Here is a 15,665-nt window from a genome sequence, read left to right as displayed (position 1 = left end):
CACGGGAAAGCTTACACACACTCAACAGGAGCTCCAGGAGGACCCAAAAAGGGCATAAAATGCCAATTTTCGAGGACGGTGATTTTTGAGACAAAACGTAAACACACACTCAACAGGGGCCAGAGAAGCAGTTAAGTCAAATGTTTTTAGCGTCAACGCATACGCACTATGAATAGCCCAATTGAGCAAGGGCAACCTCCACAGAAGAGAAGGTTTGAGGCAAAACTAATGATGAGCCATAGGAAGGAACAGATCCACCCAAGGCTTACACTGAGCAAGACTCGAAGACTCTGGGAGAAGGAGGCGTCACATAACACCATCGAGAAATGGCTGGCTCAGGGAAGAGTGTCCAAGGTGAAGAGCACAGCACAGTTGAACAGCACCATCATTCACACGTTTCACAGTTTTACTATTGTAAACTATTGTATACTGTACATATTTTTTGCAATTGTTTTGTTTTCTTTGACAATTTTATTTATTGGACAATTACCTGTCTTACTTTAACGCTTCGTTGACCATCCAATGGTATGGAAGTCTACACAGTCAATGAAAATGTTGGCATAACCATTGGCATGATACAAAAAATACATTTATAATATACTTCAATGGACATGTATTTTATTTTATCGTTATTCATTTTTTCATAAACATCCGGTCCTGCCTCACCTGCCTCTCTTGACTGCACCTTAATGATTGCAGACTTGCCGATAAAGAGAAACGGGCACGCGCTATCTGCCATCCAGCGCACTTACTGCAGTGCACTCAGACACTAGGCTCAGCTCGCGCACTTAAGCTGAGAGGAGAGAACCGCCACAGCCTCATCTCAGGATTCTGCCCTGTATTTGATCAGAAATACAAATACTTCAGAAAATATTCAAAAAGAACTGTACAGACAACACATTTATAACACAGTTCAATGGATAAACAGTCATATTTATTTTATATTCTTTGTTTTTTAAGAATGACAGGACGAGGGACGAGGTTGAAGATGAAGTCTCATGAGGCAGAATTGATTGATGATATTGACCTACGTATAAATTATGACAGTGTATTCTGAAAAATATTCATTATCTGTAAATTTCGTCAAACTTGAAGCCTCCTCCAGTGAAGTGTGGCTTGTGGATCAACTGAGGCAGCACCAAGTGTTCCACTTTGCTTTTGGCCTTCTCACTGAGATGACACACACACAAAGCATAGACATCAAACTGACTTTCAAAGTCGGCTTCATACACGGGACTGTTTTTAACGACAAACAGAACAAAGTGAACATCCAAAATGATGGCGTCTCTGGGAACTATGCTATGAATTCATACAATGTAAGAAATAGGGGTGTCCCGATTAGGGTTGGGCGTTTGAATTTGAACGATTGCTGTTCCGATTCTTGATTTTAAAGAGGTAGTTTGTATTTTTGACAGAAAGTTGTATGACATTCCTATCAGCAGTATAGAATGTACACCTCAAGAGTGACTTGGTCCCATGAGCCCAGTCTGGAACGGACTGCCAATCAATTTTGGATCAGGACACCCCTATGAAGAAATACCTTCATTGATTTAACTCACCTTTGTAACTTTTTCTGATTGAAGTACTTCTTCTTCAGGTCTACAAGCTCAGTGTTCAACGTTTGATTTTCACTTTTGTACTCATTCGTCTTTGCATCCAGCACTCTCAACTCTGCTGTCAATGCCTGTCCAATTGAAACAATGATTCCAAGTCAGATGAAAAGGATTAGAAGTACACCATAATCATGGTTCGGTACATACTGTTATTACAAAATGCAACATGCTTAGCTTTTATGTAAAAATGAAACATTGTATTTGTTTACAGAGTTTACGATTGACAAGACTTCATGTCTCGGGTAGGAACTCTGTACGCCTTTCTACCCAAACCAAAGTCCCAGACCATAAAATCTGTTCAAATTTAGTTGCATTTTTGCTGACATTCCAAAAACATGCTAGGTTAATTGGCGACTCCAAATTGTCCATAGGTATGAATGTGAGTGTGAATGGTTGTTTGTCTATATGTGCCCTGTGATTGGCTGGCGACCAGTCCAGGGTGTACCTGGACTGTCTTGCCCGAAGACAGCTGGGATAGGCTCCAGCACCCCCCCCCGACCCTCGTGAGGAAAAGCGGTAGAAAATGAATGAATTAATGAATATTACAGATACACTATATTTACCACTTCCACACAGAATGGGAGGAGAAGTGGGTTTTTTTAATTTTTATAGCTGACTTCATGCAGCTAGGAGACCAATTCCACCCTCGGCCATCTCTGTGTGGGTTTTCTCCGGGTACTCCGGTTTTATCCCACATTCCAAAAACATGCTAGGTTAATTGACGACTCCAAATTGTCCATAGGTATGAATGTGAGTGTGAATGGACCAGTCCAGGGTGTACCCCGCCTCTCGCTTGAAGACAGCTGGGATAGGCTCCAGCATCCTCACCCTCGTGAGAATAAGCGGTAGAAAATGAATAAATATTATTGTTTGTGGCTTGACTGACTATAATGTACTTGTTGACAATGTCTTTGTGAACTAAGATATGTACAGCGGTTGAAGACTCCTGTGATAGCTGATGACAGATTATGAAAAAAGAGTGAAAAAAAAAAGCATTGATACCATGAGCTTTTTGGTCCTTTCCCTTAATGTCCTCTGGCAATGATGAAGCTGTTCAAGCGTCTCAGGACCCGGCTGCCGAGCCAAAACTTGCTGTAGTTCCACATATAGCTTATCCTTTTCCTAGGTTGACCAAGCGGATGAAAAAATTTTTTTTCATACATTTCAAACATTTAGCAAAAAACATAAGTGACACAAATCCAGTATTCTATGTTACCTGTAATAAGAATTCTTGCTCCTCAAACTCTTCAGTCTTATTGATGAGTCTTCTCTGTAATGTATGAACCTTCTGGATCAGTTCATACTTGCAGGGGTCACTGCCCTGTCACAGACGTTCATTTATGGGATTGAGTCATACCTTTGAACAACGAGTAGTCACATGCTATCCGATTGATTAGCTGTTCAGCCCACCCAGAATTCCCAGACATTGGATGTTTTAGCAGGATGATACCAAGAAGCCAAGTAGGTCCCTCACCTCCAATCGCCTCCATCGATGAATATTTATGGGGTTTAGTTGCTCCTCGAGGATGCCAGTCCTAATTCTCTCTTTGTCCAACTCCCTCTGTAGGCGAAACATCTCCCGTCTGAAAATAAAAATACCACTTTCAATGATGAAAATGCAATGACCAGGAAAAAAAAATCAGAACAAATCAATAAAATTATGGTTATAATTTATAATATTTGTGTTTGATTGAGGAAAATAACGATTACAACAGAAGTGCCAGTCAGTGATGTCAAGGGAGTTGGGAGCACAGTCATAAAAAAAACTTAAAAATGGTGAACCGTTCATGCACACCTCAGCTCATCTGTGTTGGGCACAGTCTTGTCCAGGATGTTCTTCTCACGTCTGAGTCGCTTGATTTCCAGCTTGAGGAGGCGGATGTCTTCCATTCGCTGATTGTGGTGGAAGTCCCTCTTGCTTATGATCGATACCTGGATCTTGATCTTCTCATACAAGAGCGTTCGTTCTTCATTGCGCTGTAGCAGCTGCTTAGCCAGGTTGTCCCGTTCCCTGATCACCTAGAAGAAGGACATTTCACCAACAAATAATGAAATGTGAGTACTGAAATCCGAGATGAACAAAAGGGGAAAAATTAGGTATTCACATTTTGCATTGCATTTGTATTTTATTTATTTATTATTATTGCTATATTTATTCTTTTTTTCTCCATGTAACCGCACTAAGCATAACAATTAAAACACAACCATGAAAGGAAACAAAAGTCATGACCTGCATGTGGTATCTTTTCCTTACCTGATCGGCTTGTTTTTTCTTTTCTACTCGCTCAATTTCGTTTTCAGCGATTATTTTCTCAAGTTTGTCCTGTTCTACTTTCAAGTTCTCAACACGTTGCAGTTCTTCCTCCAGTTGGTGCTTGATCAGCTTCAGCTCACCCTGCAGGGGGACACATTGGGAACATACTGTCATCAGGCAGACAGCAAAAGGTTCTGTCAGAGAGTAAGACACAACTCCCAACGTACTTTATGGAAAACATCAACTGAAACAAGTACAACTGTTTTAAAAGGTGCATGTTGATGACCCTTTTGTGGAAGGATAGAAAATCTGGACTCCAAACCTCAGATAACGACGGAACAGGTCAAGTTGAGGTACCTTGAGAGCCTCGTTATCGCGCTCTAAGCGCTTGTGGTGCTGTTGGCCTTTATGAATGATAATCTCCTTTGCAGTGACCTCATCTTTCAGCTGTGTCATCTGGTTGTTCAAGGCCCTCATCCTGATCCTCAACTTTGCAATGCTGTCCTGAGAGAGATGTATGCGGGGGAAAAAACACAACAACCAACTGCAGAAACATGAAAACATTCAAATCGGTTCATCAGTTAACGTGTAATGCGTGTTCTAAATTCCAGTTTCATTTTTGAACATAATTCTGCCCTTAGCTGATGCCATGTTTTTCTTCAAACCACAACACAGTTGAGGGAAAAAAACGACTCGGTAGTCGGAAGGACGTAATTATGGTTTTTGTATGCAGCTCAGTTTTAAGGCCTAAAAACGATCAGGAGCACTGACCAGCATTTACATTTGTTGCATTAAATTACATTAGTCACATCCACCCATACTTCCATCCATACATTCATACATACAGCCATACGTACGTACATACATACATTTGTTGCATTAAATTACATTAATTTAGTCACATCCACTCATACTTCCATCCATACATTCATACGTACGTACATACATACATACATACATACGTACGTACATACATACATACATACAGTGAAGAAAATAAGTATTTGAACACCCTGCTATTTTGCTATTTCTCCCACTTAGAAATCATGGAGGGGTCTGAAATTTTCATCGTAGGTGCATGTCCACTGTGAGAGAGATAAACTAAAAAGAAAAATCCAGAAATCACAATGCATGATTTTTTAACAATTTATTTGTGTGATACAGCTGCAAATAAGTATTTGAACACCTGTGTATCATCTAGAATTCTGACCCTGAAAGACCTGTTAGTCTGCCCATTAGAAGTCCACCTGCACTCCATGTATCATCCTGAATCAGATGCACCTGTTTGAGGTCGTTAGCTGCATAAAGACACCTGTCCACCCCATACAATCAGTAAGACTTTAACTTGTAACATGGCGAAGACCAAAGAGCTGTCCAAAGACACCAGAGACAAAATTGTACACCTCCACAAGGCTGGAAAGGGCTACGGAGCAATTACCAAGCAGCTTGGTGAAAAAAGGTCCACTGTTGGAGCTATCATTAGAAAATGGAAGAAGCTAAACATGACGGTCAATCTCAATCGGAGTGGAGCCCCATGCAAGATATCACCTCGTGGGGTCTCAATGATTCTAAGAAAGGTGAGGAATCAGCCCAGAACTACACGACAGGACTTGGTCAATGACCTGAAAAGAGCTGGGACCACCGTTTCCAAGGTTACTGTAGGTAATACACTAAGACGTCATGATGTGAAATCATGCATGGCACGAAAGGTTCCCCTGCTTAAACCAGCACATGTCAAGGCCCGTCTTAAGTTTGCATATGACCATTTGGATGATACAGAGGAGTCATGGGAGAAAGTTTTATGGTCAGATGAGACCAAAATAGAACTTTTTGGTCATAATTCCAATAAGCGTGTTTGGAGGAAGAAGAATGAAGAGTACAATCCGAAGAACACCATCCCTACTGTGAAGCATGGGGGTGGTAGCATCATGCTTTGGGGGTGTTTTTCTGCACATGGGACAGGACGAGTGCACTGCATTAAAGAGAGGATGACTGGGGCCGTGTATTGTGAGATTTTGGGGAACAACCTCCTTCCCTCTGTCAGAGCATTGAAGATGGGTCGTGGCTGGGTCTTCCAACACGACAACGACCCGAAGCACACAGCCAGGAAAACCAAGGAGTGGCTCCGTAAGAAGCATATCAAGGTTCTAGCATGGCCCAGCCAGTCTCCAGACCTGAACCCAATCGAAAATCTTTGGAGGGAGCTCAAACTCCGTGTTTCTCAGCGACAGCCCAGAAACCTGACTGATCTAGAGAAGATCTGTGTGGAGGAGTGGGCCAAGATCCCTCCTGCAGTGTGTGCAAACCTGGTGAAAAACTACAGGAAACGTTTGACCTCTGTAATAGCAAACAAAGGCTACTGTACCAAATATTAACATTCATTTTCTCAGGTGTTCAAATACTTATTTGCAGCTGTATCACACAAATAAATTGTTAAAAAATCATGCATTGTGATTTCTGGATTTTTCTTTTTAGTTTATCTCTCTCACAGTGGACATGCACCTACGATGAAAATTTCAGACCCCTCCATGATTTCTAAGTGGGAGAAATAGCAAAATAGCAGGGTGTTCAAATACTTATTTTCTTCACTGTACATACGTACGTACATACATACATACATACATACATACGTACGTACGTACATACATACATACGTACGTACGTACATACATACATACATACATACATACGTACATTTGTTGCATTAAATTACATTAATTTAGTCACATCCACCCATACTTCCATCCATACATGCATACATACAGCCATACGTACGTACATACATACGTACATTTGTTGCATTAAATTACATTAATTTAGTCACATCCACCCATACTTCCATCCATACATGCATACATACAGCCATACGTACGTACATACATACGTACATTTGTTGCATTAAATTACATTAATTTAGTCACATCCACCCATACTTCCATCCATACATGCATACATACAGCCATACGTACGTACATACAGCCATACGTACGTACGTACATACATACATACATACGTACATTTGTTGCATTAAATTACATTGATTTAGTCACATCCACCCATACTTCCATCCATACATGCATACATACATACGTACATACATACATACGACCGTACGTACATACATACGTACATACAGCCAAACATATATACATACATACATACCTACCTACCTACGTACGTACATACATACATACAGACATACGTACCTACGTACATACATACGTACCTACGTACATTTTCCCAATTATTTCAACTTTGTTCCTGTATTCACATAATACTTTATTCCCATAACATTTTAACTTTCCCTGAAATAATAACTACAACAAAAATTACAACTCTATCTATTCTTTTGTTTGTTTCCCATAATATTATGGTTTTGAAAATATAAGAGGTTTCCTTCACTATTGCAGCTTTTTGTTGCAACACTATTTTTCATCATATACTGTATTACAACGTTATTGTAAAAAAAATTAAGACTGTTTCCTCTCATTAGATTAAAACTTTTCTTTTTTTATGTTTTTGTCATTCATTTATTTATTTTCTATGCTGCTTGTCCTGAAGCCAGGCGAGGTATATCCTGGACTGTTCACCAGCCAATCGCAACGTATTCGAAGATAAGAGGTTAACTGTGTTTCATGCTTCAGTAATAACGGTTTTCATTTGCAACACTTAGAGTGCCTCTTTGTAAAGCCAAGCCTTGTTACATTACAGTTTAGTATATGTGTTTAATACATGTGTTCTATACAATGTGGTATGCTGGGTTCGCACCTGTGCCTCAACGAGGGTTTTGCTATATTGGTTTCTCTCCAATATCACAGACTCCAGGAGGTCCTCTTTCCTTTTGAGCTTGACTTCTTCTTCAGCGACTCTCTTCTTCCAGTTATGTATCGCCATCTCACTGGTTTCTATTTCGTTCATTTTTTGTTGCACCTTTTCAAGAAGAAAATGAATACAATGAATACATGAATACAAAAGATCGCCTTCCATCTTTTAACTTAGTGAATGATGAAATGTAGTATGAATCTCCATGATGTGCCTCTTTCAGAAGGGTGTTAGTATCGTTAATGTGGCGGTCACGCTCTTTCTCCAGATGCTGGATCATCTTGCGCTGCTTCTGGGCCTCCTGTAGGTATCCGGTGATCTCTTGTTGTAACACTTTCTTGTCGTTCTCAAGCTCCATCACGAGGCACTGCTGTTCCTCCGTCTCTTCCACAGCTTTGGCCACATTCTTACGGTTGGGATCAACAACAGCGTAAGTCAGTGTAATGTGTGAATCCAAAGCGTTAAGTGTAAACATGAACAGGAAGTTACAATGAAGGAGACGTGGCTACCTTATTCAAAAGCTCTCGCTCTCTGGTCAGCTCCACGATGGATTTTTTGTCAGCTTCCACTTGCTTCTGAGAAGCCTCAAACTCTGCAGGAGGAAAACTTTATCTCACTTTAGCTCCCTTTTTCAAATATTGTTGCTGTCGGCTATTGTAGCTCTACTGTGGGCTCCTAAGATGCTAGTACTGTCACGATGCGGCTTGAGAGTTGTAAGGTTCGACCCCAGGATGCAGAGATTAGGACCCAAATGCAGGTACAAATGTATTTATTGTTGCTATGCAGCAGGATGGCACACTAGCAAGATAAACTCGAACCAAAGACAATGAACCGACAAATGAAAGAGCACACACCTGAACTAAATAGGGAGTGTGGAAATTGAAAACAGGTGCGGGAGAAAATGGCAAGGAACGGAAAGCAGAACACAGCAACAGAGGAAGTGACTACAAAATAAGGGCACGAACCAGGAACAGAGAGGAAAGACGAAAACTAAGAAAGCTGTCATGAGGGGGTGAAGCCCGATCGTGACAAGTACAGGTACATGAACACATACTGAGATGAGGTGATGGGGCGACATATTTACTCCAGCTGGACACGTCTTCAACTGTCTCATGAGCATTCCAGCTCTACTGGTGGCAGTACAATAACATACACACAGGACAGCACCAACAAGTCGCTCTAATACACCGTAAGGACGTAGAGCACAATGCACGTTCATATGCTATTTAACAAAAAGTGCAAGATTACACAAAAAATCAGTTAAAGTTGAACCGCGGAATCACCATTAGGGATCAATCGATATGTTTTTTTGGGGGCCGATGCCGATACTGATTTTTTTCCATCACCCTTAGCCGATGGCCGATTTTGCTTGGGCCGATATTTGTGGCCGATACTGCTTTTGATCCCTCAATTTACATGAAAAAATAACCATGATAACAAATATTACAGGTCTCATGTTTAAACATATCGGCCGATACAGATACAAGGCAAAAACGCAAATATCGGTCTGATATATCGGTCGGCCGATGTATCGGTCGATCCTTAATCACCATATCAAGATATGATCATATTATTGTGATCCATATATAAGGTACCATGATAGGGTATAAATCATTTCCATCAGTCTCAAAGTACAGGTGTGTGAAAGCTCGCATACCTTTCTCCAGACCAGTGATACGAGTTTTCAGAATCTCTCTCTGAACTTCCACGTCGGCCTTCTGATCCTCCATGACGCGAAACTTCTTCTGGATGGCCTCTTTCATCTTTCTTTCTTTGGTAATCTCTTGGCGCATCTGATTGACCACGTCTTCTTGCAACTGACAAGTGCAAGGGGAAGAGAAGTTGTGTCAGAATTTCCGAATCATATTTTATATTTTGACTCTCACATCTTCTGTGCCTCGTGTGTATTATTATGGGCCGTTTACCTTAAGTTCACATAAGTTCTTCTGATTTTCCAAAAAGAGACGTTCTCTGACCGATACAAGTTGATCACGGTCACGCTGCAGCTTGTTGGTTTTATTTTGCAACTGATCCAAGTCTTTGGTGACTTTCTCAATGGCAGTCTGTTAAGAAAAAACACACAAACTGGAATGATTATTGGATTATTTAAGTGATAATGCAGTAGTTTGGTGGGGAAGTATGCACACAGAAATATGAAACATAGAAATAATTTTTTTTCTCAACAGAGACAGGGTAACTAGAATTTATAATCATGACAGGCCTAATCAATACTAAGTTGATTTGTTTACTACCTTCATTGATTTCAGTTGTTGCATTGATCTCTGCTGCTCATCTTTGAATTTTTGGGCGTCCTTTTTCAGAGTTTGGATCTCTCTGATTTTGGTTTCCGCGTCGATGCGGTACTCATTCAACTCCTTCTCCAGTTTTTCCTTCAACCTCTGCTCACGGGAGATGTCATTCTGCTGCAGCTGGATCTCATGTTGAAGCTGGATGAAGAGAATGAACAAAAATAAATTGCAAGAATCATGTTTTGATGTATACCGGATTTTCCGGGCTGTAAGTCGCATTTTTTTTCCATAGGTTGACTGTTCCTGCGATATATACTCCAGAGCGACTTGTAAATAAAAAAAATATAGAATATAAATATAGACAACCTGTCCTATCAAAAGAGCCATTTTACCTCCTCACTCACTAAAGGAAAATAGACTGAAGCCGCAAAACATAATTAAAAAACAATACTTTATAAACTTTCAAAAGTTTATACCTGATGCCCGAATAAATGTGCAGCAAAGTGCTCACATCCAGAGGAAATTTTGGGGTATCAAAGTAGTTCAGAGGAGAAAAGGCGGAGTTGATCGAGTACTCTTGCTAGTGTCGGATCTTGCTAATATAGAAGATAAATGTACATAAATATCTGTGTGAATTAAACATAAACTCTTGTTGACAAACATGTTTACTCTGGCCCCTCCAAGTTCAGATGTTAATACTCAAGCATTGCGAAGGGAGCCACAACAAAGAGGCTGAAGAGCCACATGCGGCCCTGGAGCTGTGGGTTGCTGACCCCTGTCCTACTTCTTAACAATTCAATATTTAAACAGTAGACGTTAGCTTATAAAGACCTGAGAAAAACACAACACAAATGTTCGTCCCCTCCCAAAAAGAAAATCATATTCATAACAGAGGCTACCTTACTGCCATAAAGAAAACAAAAAAAGATACTGTACTTAAAATTGTTTATGTATGTATGTTCTGTTCGTTTATTTTTCGTGTAGTTGATACACATCTTACACCAATTCAGCCTATTCCCTATTCTTTTATTAATGTTAGAACTTGCCTTCCAAGATGGTGTAATATCTGTTTTGGTCAAGTAGTTTGTAAAATAAATTACCCGCAAAAATTGTGATTTATACTCCATTTTTTTCTACCGAATTATGCATTTTTTGGCCTTGTGCGACTTATAGTCCAGAAAATACAGTACTTTTGTCTGGCGTACCTTTGAGATACTGTTTAAGGCATCCTCCCTTTGAGTCTCCGCCTTATGCTTGCTTGCAGTGGCGATGCTCAGCTGTTCTCTTAGACTCTCGACTGATGTCAGCAGGCGATCGCGTTCATTTGTCAGTTCTTCGATCATTTTTAGCAAATCACTGGAAGCACATTTTGGGACTCAATGCATACTAAAAATGACTACCAAATCAATGCTGTCTAAAGAAAGGCACCTCTGATCTTGGTTGGCAGAGGCCAAACTTTGTTGTTCTGCTAGTTGTGTTAGAGTGGCAACCTCCTCTTGTAGGTTCTTGATAGTCTCCATTTGGGCCTGTTCCTTAATGTAAGCCGCATCCACCATTTTCCAAGCTTTTTCTACTTCCTGTTCGGGAATAAACATTTCAGGTTTGCTGGTTGAAGATTTAGGATTTTTGGACAATACAACAAATTCCGGTGTGGATGATCTTTACCGTTTTCAGAGAAGAAATGGTTGACTCATCATCGTGAGACATCTTTAAGGCAGCTTCAAATTTAGTTGAAGCATTGGCCATCTCCGCGCTGAGTTCCTTGCATTTTGTCATGAGCCTTTTCTCGTTGCCATAGGACTTGGTCAGAGCATTGAGAAGCTTCTCGTATTCTTCACGAATCTTGTCCATGTTTGGGTCCTCCTGTCCCTCAGTGAGCTCACTGAGGACCATCTGGAACTCTTCCAGTGACTCAGCCATGTTTTTCCCTGTTGCTACTTTTTTCCTGTAAATATATTAACAGTGTTTACATATCTATTTTTGTATAACACACAGTTAATTAACAAGATACATCTTAATTTACAAACGTCACTGAATATCACTTCCAATAATGCAGTATAAGCGTGGTACTTGTGCTAATAACGTACAGATAACTTAAAGTTAAGCTACTGCGCTACAAACGTGTAATATGAGTAAATAACAACTCTCTTACTTCCGGAGGACTTGCCGTAGTTGAGCCACAAAAACTGAAATAAACTCGTGAGTGTTGAACGGCGGTAGTTTTGGCAACGGGTTACAATGGTTGCTAGGTAACGAATAATCTCGCGAGAGCACGTTCGTTGCACAGGGGACGTCTGACGTCACACTAAAACTCAGACAAAATGATGGCTTCGCGACGTCACCTGTCTATCAAAGTCAAGTACTACCTTTTTTTTGCTAGCTTTGTTGACTTGTGAGTAGTTCATTAAATGACTAAATCGTGTATGTTGTACCAGACCCCCACTATACATTTTAACAGGACCCCATCTTGATATGTTGAATGAACCTGCTACCATGCTAGCATGCTAGCATCACAGCAACGTTGATGGTATGTTTTAGTTATGTACAGTAGCACAACGTTTTTTCCTGAAAAAACAAGAAAACAAGAGCCACTTTGATATTTTGTAAACCAACACGTATAGATATGCTAAAAAGTTATATATACTGCTGTTTTCTGAACTTTTTATTTAAATATTCTAACAATATTATGACATCATTCCCATAATTTTCTAACTTCTTATCCAACCTAACTTACAAGTCAAAAAAATAACTTCTTTCTTGAATATTTCAATAATATTTTCAGGAAATAGGCACCGCTGGTGCTCCTCTGACCTCACCTGCCTGAAGAGGACTACTCACTGTCGCACACACTTTGTCAGAAGCAGCACTGGTGTCATGGAGCTCAGAAGCCAGACGTGAGGGCGCCACATGGACCAACTTCAGTCAGGCCAGGTCTAAACCCGCACGTTGGACACCCTATATTTGAATGACTAGAGGAAATAAATTCAGTCCTTCACATTCTGAAGACCCCTTTAATAACAGAGACATACTGTCTTAGAAAATTGAAACATGTTTAATAAATAAAAAGTGATGTAATATACACCATTTTGAATGGACAGTTCTACAAGCATACCAAGACATTTGGAAATACAAAAAAAAAACATTGTGTTGAAAGAAAAACATATAAAAAAGCATGAGGAAAATGTGTACAGACTGGAGTAGTAGCATGAGGTGTAGTAGTTATTAGATTTCCGGATGAACTGGTTTGCATTTTGAGGTACTGAGTTGTCTATGCCTGCAACTGACAAAACATTGGACGGCAAAAAAGGAAGACCAAACTATGGTTGCTCTTGTTCCACTTATTGCATTTGGTTATTTGGAACAAAGAAATTAATTTCACCAAACTTCAGCTTCTAGACTTTAGGGACTTAATGAGTTGAGGTGTCGAATTGGAGATTTTTCATGTCAACAAAAAAAGTAAAAGCTTTGTAATTGGACCACACTGAAAAGCTGAAATATGACAAGGTTATGGTAGCAAAGAGGGTACACTTCTCACATATCTAAGTACAGTATGTTATTACAATATATATCTTCTCATGGGACAACACAGATTTTATATACTATTATATACTATTTATAGATACCGTAGCTACGTTACACAGTGGATGCATGCATATTCATGATTTGCACATATTTTTGGGGAGTCCATATTAATTCCCCCAAATATTAAGGATCTACTGTACACTAATTCCTCGTCTACCACGGCCAATTGCTTCCAGAACCAACCTTACAACGAATAATTTCGTAGTTACAGCAAAGAAAACCTGTTTGTTATTTTTTTCTGTATGACTTATTAGAGACCTCTAGACATTAAATAACACGCCTACAGTGGGGCTAAAATATATGTTTTTGAAAATGTCACTGAGTGCAAGCTAGTTACGGCAGCCCCATGTCTTCTGACGTGTTCTTAATTTTTAATAGTGCTTGTATTATTACCTTTTTATTGTTTTTTGTGCCATACCGACCCCTTAAGCAAGTCTGCAGCTATGGAAGTTCATTTTGTTACGTTTGTAGCTTGCCGCTTCCTCCATTGTTTACACTCTTTGAGCACCTCCTTGCTACGCTGAGAACCCCGCATAGATATGAAGGAAGGAGGAGAGGCTGCATCGCGAAAGTGAAGAGTAAAAACGACTCGAACAGACTCCTCCAGTTCCGTTCCCACAGTGAACACTACATGACTTAAACCTCACCTGCCTGTAAAAGATAATTCACGACATTATAGTACTGTATTATAGTTTTATGTATATATATATATTATATATATATTATAGTATTATAGTTTACTATTTGTAAACATTGAAATCATTTTACATTACATTTTATTTATGTAGTTATAGTCTGTCTAATGTCTGTGTGTGGAGTTGTGTTGGTAGACAGTAAATGTACAAGCTGTACACTGACTACTTTACATTGTGGTTTCCTACGTGTTGTCCCATGAGAAGCTATAGTAAAATATTTGCAGAAATGTGAGGGGAATATTCACTTTTGGAGGAAAATGATAAGTGCACAATGAAATAGTCAATGTTTTGGCACAGTAAAACTATAATCAGTATAAGCACTTCCTGAATAGGAAGTACACATACTGAAGTCACAAAATTACTTCTTTCTGTCATAACTTTATCGCGTAACATCATTGTTCTCGTAAATTTACAAAATGAACTTTCTCTTGTTTTGGTCTTTTCAGTATGGCCACAAATATGGAAGGAAAAGATGGCTGGCAAGAATTCATTTTTAACCCACAAGAATCCATTTGGACTTCAAATAAAATGATGGTGAGTGTGTGTAACACAGAGTAGTAAGAAGAGTTGAACTGTAATATCTGACACCCCATTAACGCATTACATTTGTTAAGTGGCTTCAAAAGCAATTTAAATGGCAAAAAATAAACTTTTGGAAATGAGCTAGCTTATCTGACACACGGCCATTTTTGGAAGCCTGGGATACTCACATGACTACACTTAGGGCAGGGGTGTCCAAAGTGTGGAACGGGGGGCCATTTGGGGTCTCCTGTAGATGTTTTTTTTTTTTTTTTGAATAGCACATTGCTGAAATTCAATTTAAATCAAACAATTTAAACAAAAACAATTAAAAAAATCTGCAGTAATTTTGTAAAGATAATAATTTTCCAAAAATAGTCAAAATTTTTACAGAAAAACATCAGATTCTAACAAAGAAAAAAGTTACAACTTTATGAGATTGATTTTGTAATATTACAAGAAAAATAATATAATTTTAGTAGAATAGAGTTGAAATATTAACAAAAAACTATGTAATATTACTATTATAGTTGGTAATATAAAAACAAAACTAAAATATTATGGGAATAATGTAAAAACATGATGCAAATTAAGTCATACTACAGGAAGATAAAAATAAAAAAAAGCTGAGATTTATGAAAATAAAGTGGCAAATTTACAAGAAAAAAAGGCCAATGGTCAAAGGTACGACGGGGTATTAAAAACTGAGATTTTGAGAAAAAACGTATTCAAATTCTCAAGATATTTTTCGATGTGGCCTGTAAGAACGTTGAAATATTTGGAAAATTTGAAAAAAAAAACATCAGCAAAAATGGGACAAAAAAGCCAAGATCGAAGTTGATATTAATAATACTCTTTTTCACCTTTATCAAGCTTAGCAGTTTTTTCTTAAAATATTCTTACAATATATTCACATGTTGCTTTTGAGTAT

At 39.0% G+C, this 15,665-nt stretch overlaps 1 protein-coding gene across 1 annotated transcript; it reads right to left on the bottom strand.

Annotated features, from left to right (window-relative positions):
* Window positions 1-563: 563 nt before the first annotated feature.
* cfap58 (cilia and flagella associated protein 58) lies at window positions 564-12,174 on the bottom strand. Its single transcript, XM_058086543.2, has 18 exons — window positions 12,091-12,174; window positions 11,604-11,883; window positions 11,367-11,515; window positions 11,144-11,294; window positions 9,942-10,136; window positions 9,615-9,752; window positions 9,347-9,506; window positions 8,199-8,281; window positions 7,904-8,095; window positions 7,636-7,797; window positions 4,225-4,371; window positions 3,868-4,008; window positions 3,409-3,632; window positions 3,088-3,196; window positions 2,830-2,934; window positions 2,616-2,735; window positions 1,560-1,684; window positions 564-1,170 (listed from the first exon to the last, which is right to left on the bottom strand). The coding sequence occupies exons 2-18, from the start codon at window positions 11,856-11,858 to the stop codon at window positions 1,068-1,070; spliced, it is 2,559 nt and encodes an 852-aa protein (XP_057942526.2). The 5' UTR covers window positions 11,859-11,883; window positions 12,091-12,174; the 3' UTR covers window positions 564-1,067.
* Between the last annotated feature and the right edge of the window lie 3,491 nt (window positions 12,175-15,665).

The sequence above is a fragment of the Doryrhamphus excisus genome, linkage group LG21 (assembly GCF_037039965.1).
Source record: "Doryrhamphus excisus strain RoL-2023G ecotype Guam linkage group LG21, RoL_Dexc_Guam_v1.1, whole genome shotgun sequence".
NCBI lineage: Eukaryota > Metazoa > Chordata > Actinopteri > Syngnathiformes > Syngnathidae > Doryrhamphus > Doryrhamphus excisus.
This window is presented reverse-complemented; position numbering and strand designations above follow the sequence as displayed.

Excerpts from the sequence above, each read along its gene's own strand:
- cfap58 (XM_058086543.2), bottom strand. The coding sequence starts at position 11,858 with ATGGCTGAGTCACTGGAAGAGTTCCAGATGGTCCTCAGTGAGCTCACT. Across the intron at positions 11,516-11,603 it reads CCATTTCTTCTCTGAAAACG|GAAGTAGAAAAAGCTTGGAA; the intron begins GTAAAGATCATC and ends ATTCCCGAACAG. Across the intron at positions 8,282-9,346 it reads TATCACTGGTCTGGAGAAAG|AGTTTGAGGCTTCTCAGAAG; the intron begins GTATGCGAGCTT and ends TTCCTCCTGCAG.